We start from the raw sequence: 15,449 nt of genomic DNA, 5'->3' as shown, positions 1-15,449 counted from the left end.
GTTTGTCTTATTCTTGGTTCTTTCGGTAAAGTCACGTAGAAGGGAAACAATACAATAAAAAATATAAAACAATAAAATTCTCACAATGTTTCGACTGCAACACAAGCAATCATCATCAGGTGTGAAAACCACAGCAAGAAATATTTTTTCACACCTGATGATTGCTTGTGTTGCAGTCGAGACGTCGTGAGAATTTTATTGTTTTATATTTTTATTATTTTATTACTTCCCTTCTACGTGACTTTACCAAAAGAACCAAGAATATGAATCCCTGCAGTCACGAAAGCTTGAAATATATTTTTTTGTCTTTTTACCAATACGCACGCAATTGGTTAACCAACTGCGTGCGTGATGACGTCATCCGAGGTGTCTGTCCATGCGTCGAATTCATCGGGGTCGTGACGTCATGACGCTCTCTTCCCCCCCTCCTCCTCACCCCCTCACCAACGTGAACCGTCCCCACCCCCGACACCGCTGACGCGTCACGTGGTCTCTGGAAAATAAAAAAGCGTGCGTCATTACGTCACCCGGTGGGGGGGGGGGGTGTCCGCGCGTCGAATTCATCGCGGTGACGTCACCGCTACAAAAACCTGTGACCGTGACGTCATGACGCTTTCTCTACTCCCGCCCCCTTCTGCACGTGATCCCCCCCCCACCCGGCGCGTGCCGCGGGCTCACGTGACAGCGAGGGGTGTTGGGGCGGGGGACCACGTGACTCGAACCCCCAGAAGGTGGGCATCGCAAGAGTTCTGCGATCATGGGTCTCGAGTCCCCTCGCTCCTCCGCGGGGCCCCCTCGCTCCTCCGCAGGGTCCCCTCGCTCCTCCGCGGGGCCCCCTCGCTCCTCCGCAGGGCCCCCTCGCTCCCCACTTCTCCTCCCCCTCCTCCTCGTCGCCTTGCTGCCGCTGCTGCTCCTCTGTCCGCCAGCCGGAGCTGCTGGGGTCCCGCGCGTCCCGAGACCCCTGGCGCTCAGGGTCCGTGGCTGGGCCCCCTCGCCTGGGGTCTCCTACAGCACCCACTACCTGGAGCAGAAGGTACAGCGGGGCGAGGGGGGGGGGTAGAGCTAGGGGGGGGGGGGGGGGTCCAGGGGTTCCGCAGGAGGGACACGGGGATATTTGTGGAGATTGTAACTAAGGGGGCGTCCATAAATGACGTCACGCGATTTTGACCCCCCCCCAAAAAAAATATAAAACATGCTTCAAATCGCTTTAAACTATTATCATTGTAGTGCGTATTTAATGTGGCGCTGCACTCTTATGTTGTAGGAGAAAACATGTATTAAAAAGTATTTTTAATTAAGTAGAACGTGTCTATATTTATAAAGTTGCGCATTTTGATGTGACGTCACATTTCTCAAACCCCCCCTCCCCCCCTCGTCACACATCGTCACAAATGTCTGACCCCCCCCCCCCCTCCATATTGTGTTTAAGTTTTGTTTGCACCTTGTACACTTGTATCGTCGTCGTGTTTGTTGTTGTGAACGTTGTGACCACCGTGCCCCTGACTGGATATCTGTGGGGAAAGAGCTTTATAGCTCATCGGATTCCTCCCTGCAGTATGAAAACATTCTGATTCTAGCACGGACCCCCACCGCCGCCAAACCCCCCAACGCGCCCCCCCCTTTCCCCTCTCCTCCAACCCCCCACACCCCTCCCCCCCATCTACCCCCTCCCTCCCCCCCATCTACCCCCTCCCTCCCCCCCATCTACCCCCACCCCTCCCCCCCATCTACCCCCACCCCTCCCCCCCATCTACCCCCACCCCTCCCCCCATCTACCCCCACCCCGCCCACCATCTACCCCCTCCCCCCCATCTACCCCCACCCTCCCCCATCCCGCCCCCCCATCTACCCCCACCCTCCCCGCCATCTACCCCCACCCCCCCACCCCATCTACTCCCACCCTCCCCCATCCCGCCCCCCCATCTACCCCCCCATCTACCCCCTCCCCCCCATCTACCCCCCCCACCTACCCCAGCCCTCCCTCATTTACCCCCCCACCTACCCTACCCCACCCCTCCCCTCCCCCTCACCTCCCCCCACCCCTCCCCCCCCATCAACCCTCACCTACCCCAACCTCTCCCCCCCACCTACCCGCCACCTCACCCCCCACCTACCCCCCCTTCCCCTCCCTTCCCCCCCCCCCAGATCGACCACTTTGGCTTTGCGGAGGACGGCAGCTTCAAGCAGCGCTACCTGCAGTCCGCACTGCACCACCGCGCGAGTGGACCGGTGCTCTTCTACACCGGCAACGAGGGAGACATCACCTGGTTCTGCAACAACACCGTGAGGCCGGGGGCCGGTGGTGGTTGTTGAGTCGGTGGTGATGGGGGATGGTGGTGGTGGAGGAGGTGATGGAGGAGGTGGTGGTGGAGGAGGTGGTGGTGGAGGAGGTGGTGGTGGAGGAGGTGGTGGTGGAGGTGGTGGTGGAGGTGGTGGGAGGTAGAGGTGGTGGTGGAGGAGGTGGTGGAGGAGGTAGTGGTGGAGGAAGTGGTGGAGGTTGTGGTTGTAGTGGTAGTAACTGTGAGAGGTAGAGGTGGTGGTGGAGGAGGTAATGGGAGGTGGAGGTGGTGGGAGGTTGAGGTGGTGGTGAAGGAGGTGGTGGAGGTTGTGGTTGTAGTGGTGGTAACTGTGAGAGGGGGTGGTGGTGGTGGTGGAGGTGGTGGTGGTAATCATGAGGTGGGAGGTGGAGGTGGTGGTGGAAGTGGGAGGGATGCAGGCAAGGCCAATGAGTCAGATGCCTTCTATGACCTCCTGTCACAGGTGCTGGCTAAAGTGGCCCCTCGGGATAGAGTCATCCTGTTGGGTGACTTCAATGCCCGAGTTGGTCATGATGCTGGCACCTGGTCTGGAGTGATTGGAAGGCATGGGCCAAATCAGCTCAATTACAACGGTAGGAGGCTGCTAGATTTTTGTGCAGCCCATGGGCTTGTAATTACCAACACGCTGTTCCGGCATCGGCGCATCCACACAACATCATGGATGCATGCCGGGTCCAAGCAAGAACATCTGCTGGACTACATAGTGACGGAACAGCGGATGCGGGTTCATGTTCTTGACACCAGGACCTATTGTGGAGCTGATCTGCCCTCTGACCATCGACTTGTCATCTGTAAGATGCACCTGCCATTATTCCACTCCGGTGGTGGGTGTACACCCAGGACCCCATTCCAACCTAAGGTGGCCTGGTCTCAGCTAGCTGATGGAAGTTGCAAGCAACAATTTCATCATCACTTGTGGCTGGGGTTGGCATCGTCCCCCACTCCTGATGTCGAGGGTAAATGAGTGAGGTTTAGGACTGTGACTCGTGCAGCTGCAATGGCTGCTTTGGGTATGCGGCCTCTGTGGAGGAGGCTCGTGAAGGACGCTGCTACTGGGCAGTTAGAGGCAGTCGCCCTCCAACAACAACGGAGGGCGGAGGAACGACGCTCACAACAACGAGCGGAGCGCCGGGTGGCTAAAGCACAGCAGGTTGGCGCAGTAGGGGACAAAGGTGGTGCATCAGCCAGTCATCTCAGTCAGTCGACTCGTGGCACTTGGGTCTGCCCCGTGACCTCATGCCAGCGGGCGTTCGACACTTCACGTGGCCTCAAGGTGCACATGGCCTGGCACATGCGTCGTGGTGACGTCACTGCCACTTAGTGGCGAATGGCGGTTGTTGTTGTTGGTGGAGATGGTGGTGGTGGAGATTGTGGTGGTGGAGATTGTAGTGGTAACCCCGAAGGGGTTGGTGGAGGGTGTTGGTAGTGGAGGAGGTGGTAGTGGAGGAGGTGGTGAGGGTGGTGGAGGTGGTGGGGGTGGTGGAGGTGGTCGAGGTGGTGGAAATGGTGGTATTAGAGGTTGGCACAATAGGGGGCAGAGGTGGTGCATCATCGGCCAGTCATCTCAGTCGGTAAACCCATGCCACCTGCAGGGTCTGTCCCGTGACCTCGTCGTGCTGGCGGGCGATAGCCTCAAAGTGTACCTAGCCTGGCGCGAGCATCGGGGCGACTTCACCGCGACTTGGTTGCGAATGGCGGCTGTTGTTGTCTGTGGTGGTAGTGGAGCGGTGGTCCAGCGGTTAGCGCCACGCTGCGCTTCGAACCCGGCAGAGGCCCGAGTTCAATTCCCGCTCACGGCCACCAACACATCGGTGTCGCCGCCGACGGCGTCGTCGCCAACGGCGTCGCCGCTGACGGTGTTGCCGGTTGCAGGGCTTCATGTGGGACGTGGCGGAGGAGCTGGGCGCTCTGCTCGTGTTCGCTGAGCACCGCTACTACGGGGAGTCGCTGCCATTCGGGGACAAAGCCTACTCGGTGCGGAGACACACGCACGGAGACACGCGCACGGAGACACGCGCACGGGGACACGTGCACGGGGACACGCGCACGGGGACACGCGCACGGGGACACACGCACGGAGACACGCGCACGGAGACACGCGCACAGAGACACACGCACGGGGACACGCACGGAGACACACGCACGGGGACACGCGCGGAGACACATGCGCAGGGACACGCGCACGGAGACACACGCACGGAGACACGCACGGGGACACGCACGGAGACACGCTGAGACACGTGCGGAGACAAGTGCGGAGACACACGCTGGGACAAACGCAGGGACACGTGGGGACTCGCTCCGAGCCAGATTCGGATGACTTCTGGTGATGCCAGAAGTCATCCGAATCGATGATGCAGCCGGTGGAGAACCAACGCCGTACCCTGCCGGGCCTGTCACGCTGGCTCAGGTGTGGGGAAGGGGGCATCATCGGTGGAGAGTGGCAGCTTGTTGTGTCATTGTTGCTGACTCCCTCCCCTCCCACCTACCTCCCCATCCCCTCCCCACCATCCCCTCTCCTCCCACCTACCTCCCCCTACCCTTCCCCCTCCCCTCCCCTCCCCACCGTCCCCTCCCCTTCCCTCCCCTCTCCTCCCATCCCCTCCCCCCACTCCCTTCCCCCCGCTCCCCTCCCCCCGCACCCTTCCCCCCCCTCTCCACTATCCCCCCCCCACTCCCCTCTCCTCCCCTCCCCACTGTCCCCTCCCCCCGTTCCCCTCCCCTCCGCTCCCCCCTCCCCTACCACCCCCTCCCGTTGGCTCCCCAGAGCCCGCAGACGCTGCAGTACCTCTCCTCGGCACAGGCCCTCGCTGACTTCGCTGTGCTCATCGAGCACATCAGAGGTACGTGTGGGGTGGGGGAACCACGTGTGGGCGTGTGTGTCTGTGTGTGTCTGTGTGTGTGTGTGCGTCTGTGTGTGTATGCGCGTCTGTCTGTGTGTGTGTGAGGAGCGGTAGTGTAGCGGGTTAGCGCTACACTGCGCTACGAACCTGGCGACCCGGGTTCGATTCCCGCTCACGGTCAACACCGTTGACGATTACCTGAACCGTTTCTGGGCCTCCCCTAGGTCGACTCAGCCTCAAATGAGCACCTAGTGTAGCGGTGTTTGGTAAACATCGCCACTGGGGAAACAAAGGCGGCCGGGCGTGGTGCTGGCCACCCACCCCCTCGTGTGCCACAGTGCCGGTAGCCTTCATAGGTGCTGCTACTCGCTAACAGCACTTGCCCCGACAGTCTGTACAGGCTACACGGGGGATCTTTGCTGTGGTGCCCAGTGTGTGTATATGTGTGTGTGTGCCCGTCCGTGTGTGTGTGTGTGTGTCCATGTGTGTGTGCCTATCCGTCCGTGTGTGTGTGCCTATCCGTCCGTGTGTGTGTATGTGTCCGTGTGTGTGCGTGTGTGTGCGTGTGTGTGTATGTGTCCGTGTGTGTGCGTGTGTGTGTGTGTATGTGTCCGTGTGTGTGCGTGTGTGTGTGTGTATGTGTCCGTGCGTGCGGTGCCCGCCTGTGTGTGTGTGTGCCCGTCCGTGCGTGCGGCACAGGCACCGTCCCTGGCGTGGGGGACAGCCCCGTGGTGGCCGTGGGGGGCTCCTATGGCGGCATGCTGGCCGCGTGGCTGCGCATGAAGTACCCCCAGAGCGTCGTCGGGTAACGCCCACACCCCCCACTCGCACCCCCACTCGCGCCCCCCCCCCCACCCCCCGCTCGCCTCCCCCCGCTAACCCCCCCCCCCCGCTAACCCCCCCCCGCTAACCCCCCCCCGCTAACCCCCTCCCCCTAACCCCCCCCCCCGTTCACGCCGCGCGTGGCAGGGCGCTGGCGGCGTCGGCGCCCATCTGGCAGTTCACGGGGCTGACGGAGTGCGGTGCGTACACGCGCATCGTGACGCGCACGTTCGAGACGCGAGGCGGCGCCGCCTGCCCCCGCAGCGTGCGGCGGTCCTGGGCCGCCATCGACCGCGTGGCCTCCACCGGTGAGAGGCCTCCACCCACCCACGACCCACCCACGGCCCAACCCCCCTACCCATGGCCATCCCACCCAGGGCCATCCCACCCATGGCCCAACCACGGCCCACCCACCCACCCACGGCCCAACCACCCACCCACGGCCCAACCACCCACCCACGGCCCAACCACCCATGGCCCACCCATGGCCCACCCACCCATGGCCCACCCACCCATGGCCCGCCCAACCACCCACCCACGGCCCACCCACCCACGGCCCACCCACCCACCCATGGCCCACCCATGGCCCACCCACCCATGGCCATCCCACCCACGGCCCACCCACCCATGCCCCACCCACCCACCCATGCCCCACCCCTACCACCCACCCACCCACAGCCCACCCCCTCACCCACCACCCAACGGGCCACCCCCTCACCACCCACCCCGCCTCCCCCCACCTGGCTATCAGAAGCCATCATTTGTGAAAAAGAAGCCCAGTGGGGCCTCACCTTGAGCGCCCTGAACCTTTGTCTGCGCGTGCCACCGCCGCCAGTGGACGGGCTGCGCTGGCTGGGCGCCACCTTCCGCCTGTGCGCCCCGCTGGGAGGGCCCGGCGACGTGCTGGCGCTCAAGGCGTGGCTGGCGGAGACGTGGGGCGACCTGGCCATGGTGGACTACCCCTACGCCGCCAGCTTCCTGCAGCCGCTGCCAGCCTTCCCCGTGCACGTAGGCTCGCCCTCGCCCTGCCCGCCACGCTCGCCAAAACCCGCTCGCCAAAACCCGCTCGCCAAAACCCGCTCAAGAGTCACCCGTTCGTTCGCCTGTTCACACGCTCGCTCGCTCGCCCACTCTCCTGGGCACTCACTCGTCCACTTGCGCTCACTCACTCACTCACCCCCCCCGCCCCACTCACCTTAGTCGCACCGGCTCTCTCATTCGCCTAGTCGTGCGCTCGCCCACCTGCTCACTCGCCTGCTCACACGGTTGCCTGCTCGCTCGCTCAGTCACTGACCCTCCTAGACTCTCGCTCGCCCGCTCCTCGCTCACTCACCTTGTCACGCACTCGCCCGCTCCTCGCTCACTCGCTCGTTTGCCAGGTATGCAGTCACGTGACCCCCGTGCCCCCCCCCCCTGCCCCCCCCAAGGCAGTGTGCAGTCACATGACCCCCGTGCCCCCCCTCCCCCCTGCCCCCCCCCCAGGCTGTGTGCAGTCACCTGCAGAAGCCGGAGGCCCCGGACGCGGCGCTGCTGCGGGCGGTGGTGCGGGCGGCCTCCGTCTACTACAACCACACGGGCACCAGCGCCTGCTTCAACACCTCGCAGAGCGCCACCGCCAGTCTGGGCATGCAGGGCTGGGATTACCAGGTACACCCCCCCCCCCACCACCACCACCCTCTTAGTGGGGGGGTGGGGTGATGGTGGGGGGGGTGGGGTGATGGTGGGGGGGAGGGTGATAGTAGGGGAAGAGGGGGGATAGTGAGGGGAGGCCAGGAGTGATAGTGAGGGGGGGGGGAGGTGATAGTTTAGGGGGGAGATTGATGGGGGGGAGGTGATAGTGGGGGGGTGATAGTGGGGGGAGGTTGATAGTGGGGAGGGGGGGCGAGGGTGATAGTGGGGGGAGGGTGATAGTGGGGAGGGGGGGCGAGGGTGATAGTGGGGGGGCGAGGGTGATAGGGGGGAGGGGTGATAGTGTGGGAGGGTGATAGTGGGGGGGGGGGGGTGAGGGTGATAGGGGGAGGGGTGATAGTGGGGGGGGGGTGATGCCCACGTGTGTGTAGGTTGTGCGTGCCTGAGTTTATGTGTGTGTGTGTGTACGTGTGTTTACACACGTACACACACACACGTGTACGTGTGTAGCGGTAATGTAGTGGTTAGCGCACTGCGCTATGAACCCGGCGACCCGATTTCGATTCCCGCTTACGGCCAACACCATTGACGATTATCTGAACCGGTCCCGGGCCTCCCCTAGGTCGACTCAGCCTAAAATGAGTACCTTGAGCGGTGTGTAAGCATCGCCACTAGGGAGACAAAGGCGGTCGGGCGTGGTGCTGGCCACCCACCCCCTCGTGTACCGTTCCGGCCTTCATAGGTGCTGCTCGCTAACAGCACTTGCCCCGACAGTCTGTTAAGGCTACACGGGGGATCTTTGTTTTTGTTTACATATATGTACAAGTCTACGTGTGTGTTTACGTGTGTTTACACGTGTACGTGTGTGCACGTGTGTTTACGTGTGTACATGTCTGTGTGTGTGTACTTGTGTACGTGTCTGTACGTGTGTTTACCGTGTGTGTACGTGTGTGTACGTGTGCACGTGTGTGTTTACGTGTGTACGTGTCTGTACGTGTGTGTATGTGTGTGTACGTGTCTGTACGTGTCTGTACGTGTCTGTGTGTGTGTACATGTGTTACGTGTCTGTACGTGTGTGTACGTGTCTGTACGTGTGTGTGTACGTGTCTGTACATGTCTGTACGTGTGTGTGTACGTGTCTGTATGTGTGTGTGTGTACATGTCTGTACATGTCTGTATGTGTGTGTTTACATGTGTGTGTACGTGTCTGTACGTGTGTGTACGTGTCTGTACGTGTGTGTTTACGTGTCTGTACGTGTGTGTGTGTACGTGTCTGTACGTGTGTGTGTGTGTACGTGTCTGTACGTGTGTGTGTGTGTACGTGTCTGTACGTGTGTACGTGTCTGTACGTGTCTGTACGTGTGTGTGTGTACGTGTCTGTACGTGTGTGTGTGTGTACGTGTCTGTACGTGTGTGTGTGTACGTGTCTGTACGTGTGTGTGTGTACGTGTCTGTACGTGTGTGTGTGTACGTGTCTGTACGTGTGTGTGTGTACGTGTCTGTACGTGTGTGTGTGTGTGTGTACGTGTCTGTACGTGTGTGTGTGTACGTGTCTGTACGTGTGTGTACGTGTCTGTACGTGTGTGTGTGTACGTGTCTGTACGTGTGTGTACGTGTCTGTACGTGTGTGTACGTGTCTGTACGTGTGTGTGTGTGTACGTGTCTGTACGTGTGTACGTGTCTGTACGTGTGTATGTGTCTCTACGTGTGTGTCTACGTGTGTGTTTACGTGTGTGTACGTGTGTGTACGTGTCTGTACGTATGTACGTGTGTGTATACGTGTGTGTGTGTGTACGTGTCTGTACGTGTCTGTACGTGTGTGCGTTTACGTGTGACGCATGTTTGCGTGTGCCCGCGCAGGCGTGCACGGAGATGGTGATGCCCGCGTGCGCCGACGGCAAGGTGGACATGTTCGAGGAGGCCCGGTGGGACGAGGCGGCCTTCGCCGAGGAGTGCCGGCGCACCTGGGGGGTGCTGCCCCGCCCCACCTGGGCCCCCACCCTCTACGGGGGCGCAACATCACGCAGCACACCAACATCGTCTTCAGGTGGCGGCACAGCGTCATCGCAATGGGGTCATTGAATAGGGGTCATCGTAATGGGGTCATTGAATAGGGGTCATTGAATAGGGGGTCATTGAATAGGGGTCATCGTAATGTGGTCATTGAACAGGGGTGATTGAATAGGGGGTCATTGAATAGGGGTCATTGAATAGGGGGTCATTGAATAGGGAGTCATTGAATAGGGGGTCATTGAATAGGGGTCATTGAATAGGGGGTCATTGAATGGGGGTCATTGAATGGGGGTCATTGAATAGGGGGTCGTTGAATAGGGGTCGTTGAATAGGGGTCATTGAATAGGGGTCATCGTAATGGGGTCATTGAATACGGGTCATTGAATAGGGGTCATTGAATAGGGGGTCGTTGAATAGGGGGTGATTGAATAGGGGGTGATTGAATAGGGGGTGATTGAATAGGGGGTGATTGAATAGCGGTCATTGAATAGGGGGTCATTGAATAGGGGGTCATTGAATAGGGGTCATTGAATAGGGGGTCGTTGAATACGGGGTCGTTGAATAGGGGGGTCGTTGAATAGGGGGTCATTGAATAGGGGTCATTGAATAGGGTCATTGAATAGGGGGTCATTGAATAGGGGGTCATTGAATAGGGGGTCATTGAATAGGGGGTCATTGAATAGGGGTCATCGTAATGGGGTCATTGAATAGGGGTCATTGAATAGGGGTCATTGAATAGGGGTCATCGTAATGGGGTCATTGAATAGGGGTCATTGAATAGGGGTCATCGTAATGGGGTCATTGAATAGGGGTCATTGAATAGGGGGTCGTTGAATAGGGGTCGTTGAATAGGGGGTCATTGAATAGGGGGTCATTGAATAGGGGTCATTGAATAGGGGTCATTGAATAGGGGGTCGTTGAATAGGGGGTCATTGAATAGGGGTCATTGAATAGGGGTCATTGAATAGGGGTCATTGAATACGGGTCATTGAATACGGGTCATTGAATGGGGGTCATTGAATAGGGGTCATTGAATAGGGGTCATTGAATAGGGGTCATTGAATAGGGGTAATTGAATACGGGTAATTGAATACGGGTCATTGAATAGGGGGTCATTGAATAGGGGGTCATTGAATAGGGGGTCATTGAATATGGGTCATTGAATATGGGTCATTGAATAGGGGGTCACTGAATAGGGGGTCATCGTAAGGGGGTCATCGTAACGGGGTCATCGTTGACTCGACTCGACCATTGCACAGCTTGGCAATGCTTACGACGGCGGTGACGGTGACGCCGGCGGTGGCGGTGACGACGATGTTGAACTTTCGGTGACTCGCTTTACCTTTCCCTGCACTCTGCACTCGTTGTGGGAACTTTCTCTGACTCCGTGCCCCCCCCCACACTCCTGGACATCTGTGAAAAAAAATATTCTGATTCTCTGCTACCCGTATCTCTGTCCCCCTCCCTCCCTCCCCTCCCTCCCTCCCTCCTCCCTCCCCTACCTACCTCCTCCCCTCCCTGCCTCCCCTCCCCTCCCTCCCTCCCTCCCTCCCTCCCTCCCCTCCCCTCCCTCCCTCCACCTCCCTCCCTCCCTCCCTCTCTCCCTACTCCCCTCCCTCCCTCCCTCCCTCCCCCCTCCCTCCCCTCCCTCCTACCTCCCTCCCCTCCCTCCCCTCCCTCCTCACTCCCTCACCTCCCTCCCCTCCCTCCCCCTCGCTGGTACCGGCGTGCGCCGGCGCCAGTAACGGCGGGCTGGACCCGTGGTCGGGCGGCGGGGTGACGCGCTCGCTGGGCCCTTCCCTGCCGGCGCTGCTCATCCCGGACGGCGCCCACCACGCCGACCTGCGCTCCAACTGCGCGCAGGACCCGGACTCGTTCCTGCACGCACGCCGCGCCGAGGTGGCGCTCATCCAGCAGTGGGTGAAGGAGGCGCGCGATCAGCGGCAGCCGTAGCTGCGGCCGTGGCAGCGGCAGCTGCAGCACCAGCGGCAGCTGCAGCACCAGTGGCAGCTGCAGCACCAGCTGCAGCACCAGCGGCAGCAACAGCTGCAGCAGCAGCTGCAGTAGAAGCTGCAGCAGCAGCTGTAGAAGCAGCAGCAGCAGCAGCAGCTGTAGAAGCAGCAGCAGCAGCAACTGTAGAAGCAGCAGCAGCAGCAGCTGTAGAAGCAGCAGCAGCAGCAACTGTAGAAGCAGCAGCAGCAGCTGTAGAAGCAGCAGCTGCTACAGCTACGGCTGCAGCTACAACCATATCCACCCCCCCTACTCACTCTGCAATCTTCAGGGGTGGTGGTGAGGGGTGGTGGTGGTGAGTAGGAGGTGAGAGGCTGGCCACTTAAGGTTCGGTGGTGGAGGGGGGTGGGGGTGAGTGGCCGGGTGAGGCTGGCCGTGTGTCACGATGCGGTGGTGAGGGCTCTCCGTGGCGAGGGGGGTAAGGGTGAGAGGTGAGGACGGGGGCGGGGGGTGCTGCGGGTGAGGAGAGGGTGAGGAGAGGGTGAGGAGAGGGTGAGGAGAGGGTGAGGAGAGGGTGAGGAGAGGGTGAGGAGAGGGTGAGGAGAGGGTGAGGCGTTGAGTCGCGGTGACCCGGCTTCACTTGCCGCCGTTTGTTGTGGTCGGAACAGACGGTGGCTAGGAGATGTTAACTACGTCGCCTGGTACACAGGAGGTCTGGGTTCGATACCGACCCTGATGACGCCTGCTGCTGCTGCTGTAGATTTGGAGTCTGCGTGTCTCTCTCATCATCATCACGGTGGCTAGGAGATGTTAACAACCTCGCCTGGTACGCAGGAGGTCGTGGGTTCAACACTGACCCTGACGACGCCTGCTGCTGTATATTTGGAGTCTGCGTCTCTCTCTCTCTCCCCGCCTCCGCATTGCGAATCGCCGCCGGAGTCAATTTGCCTGCCGCTCTCAATGTCCACGTGACGACGGCGGCGGTGCCATCCTGGTCCTGGGCATCCTCCCCTAGGTAGACTCGGCCTCGAATGAGCGCCTGAAGCCAGCGGTGTGTAGTTAAACATCACCGCTGGAGGGAGACAAAGGCGGCCGGGCGTGGTACTGGCCACCCCCCCGAACAGCACTTGCCCCCAACGGCCTGGTAAGGCTCTACACGGGATCTCCGTCTTTGTTAATGTCAACTGAGAGAAACTGCGATTGTTCTACTTAAAGCAATAAAGTTCGTGTGAATGTGACTCGCGTGGAGGCGGAGAGAGAGAGGTCGTGATTTGAGTTATGGAGTCCCTACACCCCCTCCCCACCAGTCATCATGGACAGGGTGGGCGAGAAGTCCCTACACCCCCCCCCCCCCACAGTCATCATGGGCAGGGTGGGCGAGAAGTCCCTACACCCCCCCATCCCCCCCACAGTCATCATGGACAGGGTGGGCGAGAAGTCCATACACCCCCTCCCCACCAGTCATCATGGACAGGGTGGGTGAGAAGTCCCTACACCCCCACCCCCCCCCCCACAGTCTTCATGGTCAGGGTGGGCGAGAAGTCCCGACACCCACCCCCCCCAGTCATCCCTACACCCCCCCCACAGTCATCATGGGCAGGGTGGGCGAGAAGGCCCTACTCCCCACCCCCCTCCCCAGTCATCATGGCAGGGTGGGCGAGAAGTCCCTACACCCCACCCCAGTCATCATGGGCAGGGTGGGCGAGAAGTCCCTACACCCCCCCCCCCCTCTCACGGTCATCATGGGCAGGGTGGGCGAGAAGTCCCTACACCCCACCCCACAGTCATCATGGGCAGGGTGGGCGAGAAGTCCCTACACCCCACCCCACAGTCATGGGCAGGGTGGGCGAGAAGTCGCTACACCCCCCCCCCCTCCCACGGTCATCATGGGCAGGCTGGACGAGAAGTCCCTACACCCCCCCCCCCCCTCTCACGGTCATCATGGGCAGGCTGGACGAGAAGTCCCTACACCCCCCCACCCCCCTCCCCAGTCATCATGGCAGGGTGGGCGAGAAGTCCCTACACCCCACCCCCCCGCCACAGTCTTCATGGGCAGGGTGGGCGAGAAGTCCCTACACCCCCCCCCCCCCCAGTCATCATGGGCAGGGTGGGCGAGAAGTCCCTACACCCCCCCCCCCCTCTCACGGTCATCATGGGCAGGCTGGACGAGAAGTCCCTACACCCCCCCCCCCCCCCCCCAGTCATGGGCAGGGTGGGCGAGAAGTCCCTACACCCCCTCCCCACCAGTCATCATGGACAGGGTGGGTGAGAAGTCTCTACACCCCCAACCCCCCCACAGTCTTCATGGTCAGGGTGGGCGAGAAGTCCCGACACCCCCCCCCCCAGTCATCCCTACACCCCCCCCACAGTCATCATGGGCAGGCTGGACGAGAAGTCCCTACACCCCCCCCCCCCCCCCCCCAGTCATGGGCAGGGTGGGCGAGAAGTCCCTACACCCCCCCCCCCCCCCAGTCATCATGGGCAGGGTGGGCGAGAAGTCCCTACACCCCCCCCCCCCTCTCACGGTCATCATGGGCAGGGTGGGCGAGAAGTCCCTACACCCCACCCCACAGTCATCATGGGCAGGGTGGGCGAGAAGCCCCCTACACCCCACCCCACAGTCATCATGGGCAGGGTGGGCGAGAAGTCGCTACACCCCCCCCCTCCCACGGTCATCATGGGCAGGGTGGGCGAGAAGTCCCTACACCCCCCCCCCCCCACAGTCATCATGGGCAGGCTGGACGAGAAGTCCCTACACCCCCCCCCCCCCCAGTCATGGGCAGGGTGGGCGAGAAGTCCCTACACCACGCCCCCCCCCCAGTCATCATGGGCAGGGTGGGCGAGAAGTCCCTACACCCCCCCCCCCCCCCCAGTCATCATGGGCAGGGTGGGCGAGAAGTCCCTACACCCCCCCCCCCCACAGTCATCATGGTCAGGGTGGGCGAGAAGTCCCTACACCCCCCCCCCCCCCCCCAGTCATCATGGGCAGGGTGGGCGAGAAGTCCCTACACCCCCCCCCCCACAGTCATCATGGGCAGGCTGGACGAGAAGCCACTATACCCCCCCCCCCCCACAGTCATCATGGGCAGGGTGGGCGAGAAGTCCCTACACCCCCCCCCCCCCCCAGTCATCATGGCCAGGGTGGGCGAGAAGTCCCTACACCCCCCCCCCCCCAGTCATCATGGGCAGGGTGGGCGAGAAGTCCCTACACCACCCCCCCCCCCCCCCCCCAGTCATCATGGACAGGGTGGGCGAGAAGTCCCTACACCCCCCCCCCTCCCACGGTCATCATGGCCAGGGTGGGCGAGAAGTCCCTACACCCCCCCCCCCCCAGTCATCATGGACAGGGTGGGCGAGAAGTTCCTACACCCCCCCCCCCCCCAGTCATGGCCAGGGTGGGCGAGAAGTCCCTACACCCCCCACCCCCCAGTCATCATGGGCAGGGTGGGCGAGAAGTCCCTACACCCCCCCCCCCCCCAGTCATCATGGACAGGGTGGTCGAGAAGTCCCTACACACCCCCCCCCAACAGTCATCATGGGCAGGGTGGGCGAGAAGTCCCTACACCCCCCACAGTCATCATGGTCAGGGTGGGCGAGAAGTCCCTACACCCCCCCCCCCCCCCCCCCAGTCATCATGGGCAGGGTGGGCGAGAAGTCCCTACACCCCCCCCCCCCACAGTCATCATGGGCAGGCTGGACGAGAAGCCACTATACCCCCCCCCCCCCACAGTCATCATGGGCAGGGTGGGCGAGAAGTCCCTACACCCCCCCCCCCCCCAGTCATCATGGCCAGGGTGGGCGAGAAGTCCCTACACCCCCCCCCCCCCAGTCATCATGGGCAGGGTGGGCGAGAAGTCCCTACACCACCCCCCCC

The 15,449-nt window shown here is 61.5% G+C and overlaps 1 protein-coding gene across 1 annotated transcript; it reads left to right on the top strand.

Moving 5' to 3' along the window:
- The first annotated feature begins 629 nt into the window (after window positions 1-629).
- On the top strand, window positions 630-12,813 carry LOC142907069 (lysosomal Pro-X carboxypeptidase-like). The gene is given in 11 exon segments (XM_076056040.1): window positions 630-1,033; window positions 2,146-2,283; window positions 4,191-4,292; window positions 5,086-5,161; window positions 5,861-5,966; window positions 6,131-6,291; window positions 6,819-6,991; window positions 7,466-7,630; window positions 9,473-9,623; window positions 9,626-9,659; window positions 11,368-12,813. Coding segments are annotated over 11 exon segments (1,593 nt in total). The 5' UTR covers window positions 630-757; the 3' UTR covers window positions 11,579-12,813.
- The last annotated feature ends 2,636 nt before the right edge of the window (window positions 12,814-15,449 follow it).

This window comes from Petromyzon marinus, chromosome 74 (assembly GCF_048934315.1).
Source record: "Petromyzon marinus isolate PM22_M1 ecotype Great Lakes invasive population chromosome 74, UKy_Petmar_22M1.pri1.0, whole genome shotgun sequence".
Taxonomy (NCBI): Eukaryota; Metazoa; Chordata; class Hyperoartia; order Petromyzontiformes; family Petromyzontidae; genus Petromyzon; species Petromyzon marinus.
Note: the sequence above shows the minus strand (reverse complement) of the source record. Positions and strands in the feature narration are given on the sequence as shown.